The sequence below is a fragment of the Vipera ursinii genome (assembly GCF_947247035.1).
Source record: "Vipera ursinii genome assembly, chromosome: 3".
Lineage (NCBI taxonomy): Eukaryota > Metazoa > Chordata > Lepidosauria > Squamata > Viperidae > Vipera > Vipera ursinii.
Window position 1 is genome coordinate 112,172,074 of NC_139516.1, and position 14,516 is coordinate 112,186,589.

At 35.7% G+C, this 14,516-nt stretch overlaps 1 protein-coding gene across 3 annotated transcripts in view; it reads left to right on the forward strand.

Annotated features, from left to right (window-relative positions):
- The window catches only part of COP1 (COP1 E3 ubiquitin ligase), a 125,443-nt gene that overhangs the window by 64,412 nt on the left and 46,515 nt on the right, over nt 1-14,516 (forward strand). For all 3 annotated transcript variants that reach the window (XM_083360609.1, XM_083360607.1, XM_083360608.1), the window contains 3 exons: nt 387-495; nt 2,243-2,324; nt 3,486-3,602. In XM_083360609.1, the coding sequence (XP_083216735.1) occupies nt 387-495; nt 2,243-2,324; nt 3,486-3,602 (308 nt within the window). The remainder of the gene's footprint in view (nt 1-386; nt 496-2,242; nt 2,325-3,485; nt 3,603-14,516) is intronic.

The following is a 14,516-nucleotide window of genomic DNA, read 5'->3' on the forward strand; positions in this document are numbered from 1 at the left end:
ACATTATTTTGCTAATATGTGAAATTAAGGATATTGTACAATAGTTTGCCCACTCTGTTAAGTCTTCTTTTTTGTTTTTCTTGGAAGACAGATGACCTCTTCCAATCTGTTGAATAAGGCTCTCTCTAACAAAGAAAGAATACTTTCAACTTAAACTTCTTAAATATATGTTTTTAGATATAATAAAGTCTAGTGACACCAATAATTTTAGCTTTGTCCCATATGGATTTAGACAGAATTTTGACCTACCGTAAATAATAATCAGGGTTATAAAATTAGCAAAAGAAAACAAATCTTCAGTTGATGCATAAAATTATTTAATTTATGGTGCCCATACTGTAATTGTAGAATAAAATGTTTTAAAATTTGGATTACATCTTTTTCAGCTGTATCAGCTGGAGTAGTTACCACAAGAACCTTTTGGCCAGCAGTGACTATGAAGGAACAGTGATCTTATGGGATGGATTTACAGGGCAACGTTCAAAAGTCTATCAGGTAAAGAAATGCTGGTTTTGATATGGGGAAAAATATTACCAAGAAATAAAGTTAAAAGAGAAAATGATTGCAGATGAGACAATTTGGCTTCTGTAAGAAATAAATGAATATTTATGTGTGGTGTGCATGTACATACAGTATGTGTATGTACATGTGTGCAAAACAGAGGGACAAGTTGGGTGTAAAACAAAAAAAATGGGTAAATGTGTTCTTGTGCGTATAGGAAATGAAGAAAATAGTGTTATATATGTATTTGTGTCAATGTGTTCCAAAGAGTATTATGATATTGGGCAACATGTATGGTGTTCACTTTAATAATATGGCCCTAAAATCTGGAGAGTCATACTTGCTGCCTCCCAGTTTCATTTCTTAAGCCAAAAGACATGGCTCTTCTGTTACCATTGAAGATGGGTATCATTAATCATTTGCTTTATGGTTTCGCATGGTAGATGCCAGGACCATTGATATTTACATGTGATAAATCTGTCAAGTGATATGTTGCCTTCAGTTGATGTCCTTTTTAACTGTTTCCCCATGGATAAAATGAAAACTTACTAAACTTCTTGTTTAAAACTTCTTGTTAAAAAGAAATCTCATGAGTCATGACTTTTTAGCATTCACAAATACAGCTTATAAATCACCATGTGCTTTCAATAAATGACCTCTTGTATTGTTATTTCTGTTCCTTGAAAGTAAATCTAGCAGCTAGTCCTTTGGACTCAGAAACACTTTCGTGTCTTTTTTTTTTAATGGCTTAAAGAAAACACGAGTTTTCAGTGGTTCTGATATTGATAGAGCAGTTGCTACTGAAGTACTGAAAATGAAAACATTGCAGTGGATAAAGCATTTAGAATTAGGAATTAGTTGATGTAAAAGGATGCTCACCAGTATAGAATTGGATGTTGTTTAGGATTGTGAGGAAATTAATGTATTAATGTTTCAGTAGAATTTTTTAATTGATTATTCAAATAAATTATTGAAATAATTTCTGTCCTAGTTGGCCTGTCCAGAGTTTGAAATATTTGATTCATTAAATCAATTGGTAGTAGATTATCCAAATAAAAATGTAGGAACCCTTAATGAGTAAAAGATGGGACCTTGTACAAGCCAATACGCTTGCTTCTCCATCTGCAGACTGAGAAGAATTCTAATTTGCAGGCAACATTCAGACTCTTCTTTTCTCAAAAGTTTTAATTTGCTTCCAGTTGAAAACTGAGTAATAGGAGTTATCAAACTGAACTATTTTAAAAAATTTACTTTAAAATGCCCAATCCTAAATTAGAAACTCCAGCATATGTGGAATCATGTTTAAGGAGGCTAGAGATGCTGAAACGGATGTGCTAATTAAGTAAAGTTTTTCAGAGAACTGAGTCTATAGAGGAACATATTGCTTGTATATCCTACTAAGTGGCTAATTTGTTTTTAGAGGTGAAATTTAGCAGTTGCCTCTTCAAAAATTCCATAAGGGATTACTAGCAAGTCGAAACTCATACTGTTTTAACAAGAGTAATGTAAGATCTTCAAAATGTAATTTTTTAAAAAATTAACTAGGCATCAAGATAGCTCTCTTTATGTCCTTGCTGAGGCTGCTGTCAAACAGTACAATTAATTATACTGGGTAAATGAAAAATAGTAAAGTTTTATCAATAATAATTTAACAAAAGTAGTATGTATTTCATCATGACCTTGGTTCTATTGAAGAAGTAATTTTCTATCGTTCTATTTCTGTTCCCTCATGACAAAACAGGAGCATGAGAAAAGATGCTGGAGTGTGGACTTTAATTTGATGGATCCTAAACTCTTGGCTTCAGGTTCTGATGATGCAAAAGGTATTGCTTCCCCCCCCTCCCCAATCACTCTGCCACAGCTGAATTAATAGCTGCAGGGTCCACTTGTCTTTTTTTTTACCTTATGTATCTAGTTCTTAAAGCAAAGCTATTATCATTTAGTGAGGAGGAGTTTTATTTACCAGCTGGCTTGTTGTAGAGCCTGACTCTGAAAGAGAGTGACAAGGTCACCCATCTGGGTTTTAGATATAAGGGAAAGCTCAGATCTTACCACTCCTGTTTCAGTACCGTATCTACTACATCTCAGTGGGTTTCAATTCTATAGGTTTTTTTGTTTATTAGTTAGCTTATTGCAGACTCTGATGCTGATTTAGGCTGATAAGAAGTCAGTGACTCTAGGTCACTCAACCGGTTTCTGTGTCTATAGAAGTATTAGAAATCAAGTCTCTCTACTCCTGATCTAGTACTTTAATAACTACACAACACTAGCTCTCTATGCAAAAATATCATCTGTGAAACCTGACGATAACTGAAATAGGTGTGCAAGATTCATGACATAATAAAGTTACATACTTTCAAGCCACATGAAAATATGAGTTCACTTTCTTGTCTTCTTTAGTCCCAATGAGTTCCTCTTTTTGTTCCATGCTTTAATCATAGCCTAATGTAAAGGTTTTTTTATCAATTTGGATCAGTTAATAGGAAAGGTAACTATAAGTTACAAGTAAACATTAAACTAAACAAGTTTGAAGTCTGAACAAAAATGACTTAATTCAAAAAAATGTTGCTAGTGTGTAATATTTTCTAGAAGAATAAAACTCAAAACCATTGAATGAAATTCAGCAGACATGAGAAATAAGTCTCTTGTGCCTTGGTTTTATATTAAGACAACGTTGGTTTATTACATTAGGTCCCAAGATAGTTTAGAATCTCTTGTGTTTGAGTGCTGTCTTTCCTCCCTGTCTGGATTGCAGGGTGTGTGGCTGGTGATGTCACCATGTTGTTGTTTTTTTGCAAGAGGTCTTGCGGAGGCATCCATTGTGAAGGTTGCATGTGATCCACATGTAAACATTGCTTCCTGTTGCTATATTTCTATGTAGCAATAGAAATAATAAAAGGAAAAATATTTCATATGAAAATCGCAGAAAAGCAATTGCAGCTTAATCTACCTATTTTGCTTGCATTTCTTTTATCTTTCCTTAGTGAAGCTGTGGTCAACAAACCTGGACAATTCAGTAGCAAGCATTGAGGCCAAGGCAAATGTGTGTTGTGTAAAATTCAGTCCCTCATCCAGGTACCATCTTGCTTTTGGCTGTGCAGGTAGGTGTAACAGTTTGCTCTTTTTGTGTGGGACAAAATGAATAACATGAAAAATAGGGTAAAATTCTTTATATGTACATGTGTAAATGTTTTGGGTGTCTAGCCATTTAAACAATGGTTTATAATAATATAAGGTCAAGTTATGGCTAGTCACATATCTGGAATTAGTCATTTTTGAAACAGGATGCCACTGAATATCCTGGCCTCAGGGAATTATTCTGCTTTCTGTTGCTTCAAGTAAATGCTGGAGGAATGAAAATTTCAGTTCTCCTTTGCTATCTTTCAGACAAGAGTTTTAGAAGCTTTCCAGTATTGTTAAGACATGAATTGGGCAGTAGACCAAGATGTTTATAGCCAAGGAAGCTACAGGCGCAATCCATATGTAATAAGTTAAATTGTTGTGAGCGAAAACAGCAAGAACTTGTAGGAACTATTCATTCTTAGAAGACCTGAGAGATATCTGCAAATGTTATATTTTGCTTTCTTTTTTAGGAGACATTTTAGATAGATAGGATTCTGAAAATATAACTCATTGAATCCTCAAAAGCTGAAGTAATTGCTTTCTGTCCAGAAGACTGCTGTTTAGGATCACAGGGCCAATAACCCTTTCACTTAAGATGAAGTTTTCTGTTTAGTTACAGGGTTTACAAATGCCTAACTCCAAAGAACTCTGGACATTGGATAATAAAACACCAGAAAACTACAAGAGGAAGAAATTACATGCAAAACCCTCTATTATTTTAAGTCTTTCTTAGTTACATAGTTTAGAAACTAAAGTATTCCTTGGCCAATTAAGTTACTTTTATACCAAAAAATGAGATACAGATTGTGTTGATAAAAGAAAAGATTCTACCATAAAAGCAAAATGAAACATACTCTTGGCACAGAAATTAATAGCAAAAATTATATGAGAAATAACATTTTAAGGAAATAGTAATCACCACTGAATATTGATGCTAAGGAACACTTGAATATACTTTTAAATAATTAATATCAAGTTTTAAATAGTGATTCTTGAGAAGTATTAAAAATTTAGTCACTATAAGAAACAAAAATAATTGGGACCTGAATTTTATAAGTCATTGCAGTCATAAAATGAGGCACCCACAGGAACCAATTTTTTGACCACTTAACATGAATGGGGTTTTTTTTTGGGGGGGGGGGGCCTGGAAACTGACAAAAATGGTTGAAAACTATGGATATATAACCACAAGATATTGTGGCTGGTCATAAATGTGAGCCGGGGGCCAAGTGCCCAAAATGTGATTATGCAACCAGGATCATATGTTCCCATGTCCAGAAGTGCTTTATGCAGCATAAAGCACCCCTTTTTGAGGTTGTAATTGCAGAAAATCATTAATCTGTTGTAATTCAAAGACTATTTTTGTTACATGATTGTAAAGAAATAGTAGTGTGAGATAAATGATAACAAATATATGTTCAATGTAATTTCCTTTAAAAGCAAAATTATATTTAATGTTGAGGTTTTAAAATACTGTACCTAGTTTTGTATTTATTTATTCCATTGTAATTGAGTTTCAATATTTTGAGGTAAAATTATTTTAGAAATGCATGCACAAACTGATAGTTATATTCTTGAATTAAAGCTGAGAACTGGCTAGCTTCCTATTTTAAACATAAATGTTACTAAATAACCTGCTGGAACTTGTTATAGAAGTAGCTTTTTCATAATCTGTCATTTCTGTCATTCGGTAGTTCTCATATAAAGACCTTAATTGGGACTAGAATTTCTGTCACTAAACAAAGTGGTCTTTAGGCAAAATCTCACATGCTACACTGCTTAGAGATGGCAGTTTTGGTAGTCCTGTGACAACCTCATGCCTTGTCATGCTTGCTTTATGCTTCAACTCTTCTCTTCCCCCCATTTCTGCCCATTTAACCATCTGTACTCCGCCATGAGAGAGTGAGTGACTGGCCAAAATCACCAGCCAGTCTCCTGGTTTGTAAGCTAATGTCTCAAACCACTGTACTATACCATATTAATTCTGACTTCATAATTTTTCTTTCATTCAACTGGTCTCCTGTTATTAGTGATATTTATCAAAATCCTTCTCTCTCTCTCTCTCTCTCTCTCTCTCTCTCTCTCTCTCTCTCTCTCTCTCTCTCTCTCTCTCTCGTTTACTTCAACACTTTCTACATATCAATTCTTATGTATCAGGCCAAATTTCTTTTTTCTATTTAAAAATATTTCAGTATCATTGGAATAGAGAATGAAATGGAGTGGAGTGGAGTGGGGTATAGAATAGAATAGAATAGAATAGCTTTATTGAATCAGTGTAATAGACACACAAGGAAATTGTGTCACAGTTTTTATTTTCAGTTGATTCAATAGTCGCTGCGTTACAACTCTCATAGGGTCTTCACAGTCATTCAGGATTAATTCTTTGATTGACTTCTTTCTAAACACTTAAATTGCTACCTGATATTTTATTCAGTTAGTTAGGATTCATAGAAATCTGTGTTTTGTCAAGTCCAGAACATACACTCTACTTATGTTGGTTTAGACACAGTGGGAGAGAAAATTAAAGATAAGCAGGTAACATCATTTTGTCAAGAGAAAATGTGATGTATCTGGAATGTACTGTACCTTTTCTTCATATAAACTTTATTTGAACAGCTGCTATAATCTAGACAGAGTGATCACCTTGTATTTACTGTCTTTTAGTGCTTTGGATCTTGATGTTGATCTGTATAAATAGCTACTTCTTTTTTTGTGTTGTTTAGAGGAGACATAAAAGAGACAAAATCGGGCAAGAAACACAATGAAATTGACAGCCAAAAATATACTCAGGGACTACAGAGTGTGTGTTACATTGGAATATATAAACATGTTACAGGATTTCAGAAATAAAATATTAGTTTTTATGGATGCTGTCTTTAAAGTTTTGTTTTGTAAGATGTTTCCGTAAATCACATCTTTATATTCTTGCTTTTGGATCCCCCCTACCCACCCTTCTTCTTTGCAGAACTTTTCTAGCTCAGAAATGTTCTTAAGTCTCCTTGGATATGATGTCTTGGATAACAAGGCAAACATATCTTCAGATTAGTTGCGAAGCATTTATTGTGGGGGAGGGAAAGATAGATTTTGGAATCACTTTCACAGTTCTCAAAATTGAACATTATTTATCTTTTTGCATTTTACTAAATTCAGGATGTTATTTTGCCTACATTTACTGTATACTTATCCTTTTACCTGTTTCCAAATATTTCATAACATAAAATAAAATTTATGTCGGCTGGCGACCCCCAGGGGGAGGGCCTTTTCTGTGGGTACGCCAGCCCTATGGAATCAGCTCCCCCCTGAGCTACGGATGGCCCAAAATCTCCAATCCTTTCGCCGCGGCCTCAAAACACTCCTATTCCACCAGGCTGACCTGGACTGACAGGCATTTTAATTAATTATATTTACAATTTTTAATTTATTCTTAGTTTTTAATTTTAATTTATTGCACAGATGATTTTAATTTTATTTTTATCTTAATTTCTGTACTTATTATATGTTTTGTTGTTAGCCGCCCTGAGTCCTCAGGGAAAGGGCGGTATATAAATATAATAAAATAAATAAATAAATAAATAAATAAATTCAGGATGTTATTTTGCCTACATTTACTGTATACTTATCCTTTTACCTGTTTCCAAATATTTCATAACATAAAATAAAATTTATGTCGGCTGGCGACCCCCAGGGGGAGGGCCTTTTCTGTGGGTACGCCAGCCCTATGGAATCAGCTCCCCCCTGAGCTACGGATGGCCCAAAATCTCCAATCCTTTCGCCGCGGCCTCAAAACACTCCTATTCCACCAGGCTGACCTGGACTGACAGGCATTTTAATTAATTATATTTACAATTTTTAATTTATTCTTAGTTTTTAATTTTAATTTATTGCACAGATGATTTTAATTTTATTTTTATCTTAATTTCTGTACTTATTATATGTTTTGTTGTTAGCCGCCCTGAGTCCTTCGGGAGATAGGGCGGGATATAAATCCCATCAATAAATAAATAAATATCCATCACAAATTAGATTGAAATTTTAATTGTGCAATCATCCATCATTCTGAGATCCCTTTCAGTAAGTTACCCCAGGTCCCCTTTGACATTAGTGTGTGTATAAATAATAGTTGATTGATTGATTATTTTTGCTTCAACATGCATCACTTTGCAGTTGCTTACATTGAATTCTACTCTGCCATTATAAAGTCATTAAAGAGTTTTAAAGTACATTTTGAAAGAATCGATGTGTTATATGTTCCATAAGTACATGGATTCCTGAATGGTCATCCCATTTTGAACCTCCTTTCTCCTGCCTGCTGTTTGAAATCTGAACTCAGTTTTCATAGCTTTTAAGGACACTATCTCTAAATTTATAGACTATTTCTTTCAAAATGCACTTTAAAACTTTTCCAAGTTACAGATGTCTCAGCTTGAAAATGGGCACAGAAGTCAGTCCCCTGTTCTAATCAAACTTTACCCTTGTGACCCTGTTAGAATGATTTTACATGCTTCACTTTTTTATTTACTTCCAAGTTAGTTGTATATAAATCTTCAATTTCTTTAGTCTGTTGGGGCTTGGCATTTACAAGAGAAATTGTATTGTTACAAGCCAGACATTCACATTTCTGAGGCTGCATATGGCTGTGCTCCTCTTGCTGCACTGTCTTTGTATATCAACTAACAAAACATCCCCAGGTCAGTCATTTCAACTGGGAGACTGCATCCTTTTGGTCCACAGAATTCCATCTAGGCAGCACACCCTGTTCCTTCAGAGGAGTTACTACATCAGTTGTCTTATTATTTGTCTTCTCATAGCAATGATGATTGCAACATTTTTTTTCCTGGAGGATAAAATTGAGGATATTGAGCCCTGACATGCATAAATTCCAGTACTGGTCAGGAACACCAATATATATGGTAAATAATTTCTATTTGTTTCGCAAAAATTCATAGTGAAATTAATGACTGCAGCTGTGTTCAGCAGCTCTCATAATATTAAAAAAAACTGTGCTGTTTCACAAGCAGATAATTTTTAATTCTCAGTTACAGAAATTACAGTGTGTTGGTTTTTGTTTACAAATTCAAATATCAGCTTTTTCTAATCATGAATGGCTTAAAACCATTTTAAAACCACCTTGCATTAACCTTTTCATCTTGGCCAATTAAATTTTGAGTGGGATTAGTTTTATGTTTTTGGTAGAAATGTATTTAATAGAGCTTCTACATGTCATTCCATGACAAAAGATATTAGATCAATAAAAAATCCCTAATGTGTGAAATCTGATTTCCATCACTTGATGAATGTCATCTGTAACCTCAAGCTGTATGGAAGCTATTTAAAACTTGTCTGATGTTCTCTTTTAGTCTACTCTTCCTTTTGGTCTACCTTATAGATAAATGGTATTATTAGACATCTATTTAAAAATAATACAGGAAAGTGCTGATAGGGTGTGGTATTAATTTTATAGTCAGATCTTTGTCTCACGTAAGATAAGTAGAAAAATTATCCATCTAAAATAGATAATAGTTTTAATACTAATCAACTAAATCTGTAGATTATACAGTTCTTGGAGAGGATCTAAAGCAGGCCTGAAGCTGTGAAAAAGCATTTGTTCCCCTTTAGTTTCCCCTCCTTGCACTTTCACAAATCTTTTCCTACTTTTAAAAATAATGTTATTGATGTTTTGGACTTCTGATTTGCCATCGCAGTGCCATGGACGCTAGAAGACAAGCTCCGTCTTTTGCATCCGATTTTGTCCTGCTGAGGGTATCCTGGAAAGGGTCGAAAGACACCCTGTAGGGGCGCCAAGCAAGGAGGCAACCCCCACTTGATCACGGAAGGACGGCGGCCCTTCCGTTTGATCCAGGGAAGCCCCTCCAAACTGGCGAGGGAAAAACGGGCCATAGCAATATGGCTTGTCACTAAGCTGCCAACAACCAAAGTCAAAATCACCACCAAGCACCTTTAACGCAACGCAGATGAAACTGGGTGAGATCTGATCTTCTATTTAAGACTTTAAATATTTTTTCCTGTAAAAGCTGCACAAAGTATTTTTACCCCTGTGAGGAGAGAGGGAAGGGAATTTCTACCCCACTCTCTAAGAAAAGCGGTGACTATCTACCGAGGGGAAACAAAGCAACTATAAGAACAATTTTAATCTAATTGTATGTATAGGCTTTTGAAACTTGGGGACTAAAAGTGTTCCTATTCTTACTGGAGATGTTTGTTTTTATCTAAAAAAAGAAATAAGACTTGAAAAACTTATCATAAAAACTTTAGACTTAAAAAGATTTAAATGGCATCGGTGACATCTTGTGGCAAAGTATGGTATTACAACTTGTTATTGCCTAAAATAGACTTGGCTTGAAGCTCAGACTCCAGAAAAAACTTCTTTGACCTTGACAGCTGCCACCTGTGAAAAACTCAGCTGCAAAGAAGGAACCTCTGGGCGGCGTATCTGTCCTGTTTGAACTATGAATGTAAACTTTTACTGACTTTCAGAGCTATACATGGGGAATTGCTTTCCTATTTCTTTACATGAGAAGCATATTTTATTATACAAGATGATGGAATACCTTGTACTATAAACTCTTATTTGACAAACAATTTTTACTATAATGAACACCTATAACACGTAAAATAGATGTCCCATATCTAGCTATAAAAACAACTATTTTTAACATTTGATTCTAAAGTTTTCAACTTAAACTATCAAGAGAATATGGATGAAGATCAGGAAAAATCCTTTCCATGTTGAAATCAATATACGAAACTATTCTTTCAGCTTGTGACAAAATAAGATGCAACATAAAGGAACAAAATGTCAGCTTAATTATACAAAACCAGATCTTGACTACAACCAAAGAACTAACAATGCAGAAAATAACAGGAGAAGTGGAACAACTAAATACTAAGAGGACTCAATTGACCAACAGATCCAGCGAACGGAAAAATCAGAACAGGGAGTGACAACACTGAAAATGGAAAAGACTTTTTATAAAAATCAGAAGAAATTTGAGGAAAAGGAAAAAGAACAAATTGAAGGGAAGATAAATCTATCAGGACAATTGTGGGAAATTGGAGTAATAGGGAGGCAATCTGATGAATACAAATGAGCTAGTTCCAAAAAAACTGCAACCAAATGGTCTTTCTTATTCCAAATAATTAATAGATAGATGATAGATAGATAGATAGATAGATAGATAGATAGATAGGAGAACTATTTGATTATTTAAAAGCATTGACATGGAAGGTTAGTTGGCAAAGGAAGAAAGCCAGAGTAAGGCTGAAGAAAATAAGGGCTTTGATTTATTAGAGGGGATTTCATATTACTAATTGGAGGGTTGAACATGGTGGAAAATAGATAATTTTTAGAAAATAAAGTAACATTATAATTGAATAGTTAAGATGTGTAAGAAGACTAACAGAGTTTGGTATAAAAAGGGAAAAAAGGAGAAGTTGAGATAAGGAAAATATTGGATCATCTAATGTAAAATATTTGAAAATCAGTTGAAAATAAGAATTCTGTATGCCCATTATGAGATAATAGATACTACCAGAAACAGAGAGGGAGTATTTGAGCTTTTAAAAATTAGACCTAAATGAAAAAAATGTATGTATATTACTGATTTATTGGTTAACCCAGACAATACATATAATGGTTTTGATTTATTAGAGGGGATACTGTATTATTAATTAGATGGTTTAATATGGTGGAAAATAGATAATCTTTAGAAAACAGAACAAGACTATATTCAAATAGATGTGTATTTAGAATTTATACTAAAGAGATTTATGTATGTTATTAAACCATTGATTAACCCAGGTACCACGTTGCTTTTTAAATACCTAATTGTAAAATTAGAAAACTAATAAAATATTATAAAAAATAATATTGATGTTTTTAGTAAATGTAGTAAAAACTACTATAAATTAAACTACATGGGAAAAGAAAAGTTAAAGAGTTTAGAAGGTGCAGGGAAAAAACGAGAAAAAAAGGGAGAAGAAAAAAGAGAAAGGCAATAATAAAGAAGTGGCTTCCAATCTTCATCACATCGAGCATAAAGTATTATAGTAAGTTTTTTGTTCTCTTTTAAAATTACAAATGAAAAAAATTCTTCCCGTAGCTAACTTACTTATGTGCAATCCACAAATTGTCACCTTTTCTGTCCTGATTAAGGGTTTCCAGAAATGTCAAACAAATAGGAAATAATCTAGCTTTATATTCCTCTTTTTACTCTTCACAATCTTGACCTTTGAACATTCCAGTGGCATCACAGGATTTGATATTTCCTCAGTTTTCGGCATTCAGAAGAAATCTTCAAAGGTTTCACCAGCCTACTTTGTAAATCCCATAAAGATGTTTGGCTTCATTCAGGATTTCTTCTTGCAGTGTATTCCCTGTCCAGTTTACTTGGTTTGACTTTTGTAGTCCTATTGTGATACTCACTTTTGTTGTCTTCCATGCTTTCAAATTCTATAATGTCTGACTTGTCTTTTTAAACTTTTCTCATAAACTTCTAAAAGCTTAACCATTCAAATCTTTAAAATCTGAAATTAAAATATACATGAAATTATATCAATCTTTGTTATGTTCCTAGACTAGCATAGGCAAATATAAACATTGATTTAATATCCCTCCAAATATTTTTGCTGTTTCCCACCCTGAAAGTATTTGCTGCCTGTGATCTAGATTAAAGAGAATATTGACTGGTTTGAATGTGGTTTGAGCCATTGTTCTGTGTTAGTGTGGCAAGAAACTAATGGATTAAGATTAAAAGGCATTTATCACTGTTTCCTTGGTATGCTCTTGATTTTTGATATTACTGGAATTATCTCAATTTTTAGAGCATCTTAAATCTTTAGTCCAAAAGGAACAGAAAGGCCCTAAACCAGGGGTAGGCAACCTCGGCTCTTTTATGACTCATGGACTTCAACTCCCAGAATTCCTGAGCCAGCATGGCTGGCTCAGGAATTCTGGGAGTTGAAGTCCATGAGTCATAAGAGAGCCGAGGTTGCCTACCCCTGCCCTAAACATTATTAGCTGTGACAATTTCAGTCCATCATAAATCATTTTGAGAAGCTTCTGCAGTGACTAGAGTACCTGTTGTGGCCCCCTCAAGCCAGTTCGAAGGAGGAGAAAGAGTTGGAACTGGGTCCATCCAACAGGGAAGGCACGTCACGGGCTGAGGACAATGCTGTCCCAGGCACCTCAGGCATTGGGGGGAGGTGGTTAATCAGATAGAGAGCTGCCTGCCTGCATAGACATGGGAGGATCGGCTGCTGACCAACAGTGATGCTGATAGACAGCCAATCTCCTCTGATGAGGAAACAGCTGCCTACTCCACTCAATCCAAGGGCAAGGAGAGCTGAGCATAGGCAAGCCCAGAGAAGAGCTGCAAGGCTACTTGGGAGGTGGTTGCACCCCACAAGGAACATCTGGAGGAGAGTAACTTAAGGAGAAGTCTTTGTCAGGAACACTTGTTTGCTTTGGCTTACACTCCCCTGGCTTTTACACATGCCTGTTGCTATTTGTCTTGCCTCGCTTGGAAGATTGCTCTTTGCCTTGTGTTTTGGACCTTGCTCTTGTTTTGTGGACTGCTTTTGGCCTTTGCTTCTCTGTGCCCTTGGAACTGCTTCTTTTCTTGGTCCTGTTTCTTGTTCTGCCCTTGTATTGGGCCTGGACCCTGCCTGGTGGACTGGAGTTGGAACCCTGGACCTTGCCTTGTGAGCATGCTCCTATTTTGTGGGTTTTCTTTGTACTATAGAGTCTGTTGTTTGGGGGACTGAGGGTGTCTGCCTTTAGGGTAGCGTGAGGGTGAAGCCTTACCGGTTGTTAGAGGGCCATTGGCTGGAGCATTGGTTAAGAGATATAAAGAACTCCCTAGAGGCCTGCCTTGCCTTGATCATCTGGATCAGACATGTCAAACACAAGGCCCGGGGGCCGGATCTGGCCCGCGAAGTGGTTTCATGTGGCCCGTGAAGCCATCCTGGAAACAGTGAGGGACCAGCCCCCACTGCCTTGGCCCTGGCCCAGAGACCTTCCTTCTGCCAGAGACCCTCAGATCTGTCCCACTCCTGCCCAGGCCCCCATAGGCACCCTTGATGCGAACGATGTAGAGCTGGCCATGCCCACCTAGTAGGCCATATGCACTAGCCACGCCCACCCAGTAGGCCACGCCCACCCTTGCCATACCCACCTGGCCCCTTGAGGGCAACTGCAGTGCTGATGCGGCCCTCAATGAAATTGAGTTTGACACCCCTGATCTGGATCATAACAGTACCTAAGATTTTTATATTTCTCACTTACAGTAAAAGGAATAACTTATGTTTCTTTAACAGATCCCACTTTTATCTTGTTCATCAGAAGGTTCATATGATCTGTTGTGAGTTAGTGTGGATGTTGTGTTTAAATATCTGACTGTCACCAGGGAGACCCAACTTCTGATTCCTTCTCTCAACCGTACAAATTCATTAGATAACTTTGAGCCAGTCATGAACACATAGTTTCTCTGTCCAACCTATTTTAGTAGGTGGTGCTTATGGGGAAAAATTGTGAGGGGAGAACTGCATATCTGTTGTTTATAGCACTTGGAGAAAAGGGCAGGATAGAAATACAACAAATATAATGAGTCAGATAAAATGTTTAACTAGGAAACATGGCACACTGTTCAAGCACTAATTAATGTGATAGACATTAATCCTGATGTAACTACTCAAAAATTTCAGCTTTGGATGGATAAAAATAATGACATCTCAATTGGGCATGGACATTCTAAAATAATAAATTATTGAGTGACTAATTTAAGAGCACAATAGCCATTCAGATAGTAATCACAACAGGAGTTGATTGATGGCATATGCTACATATGCTGGGCTGAAGCCATATGCCATCAAGA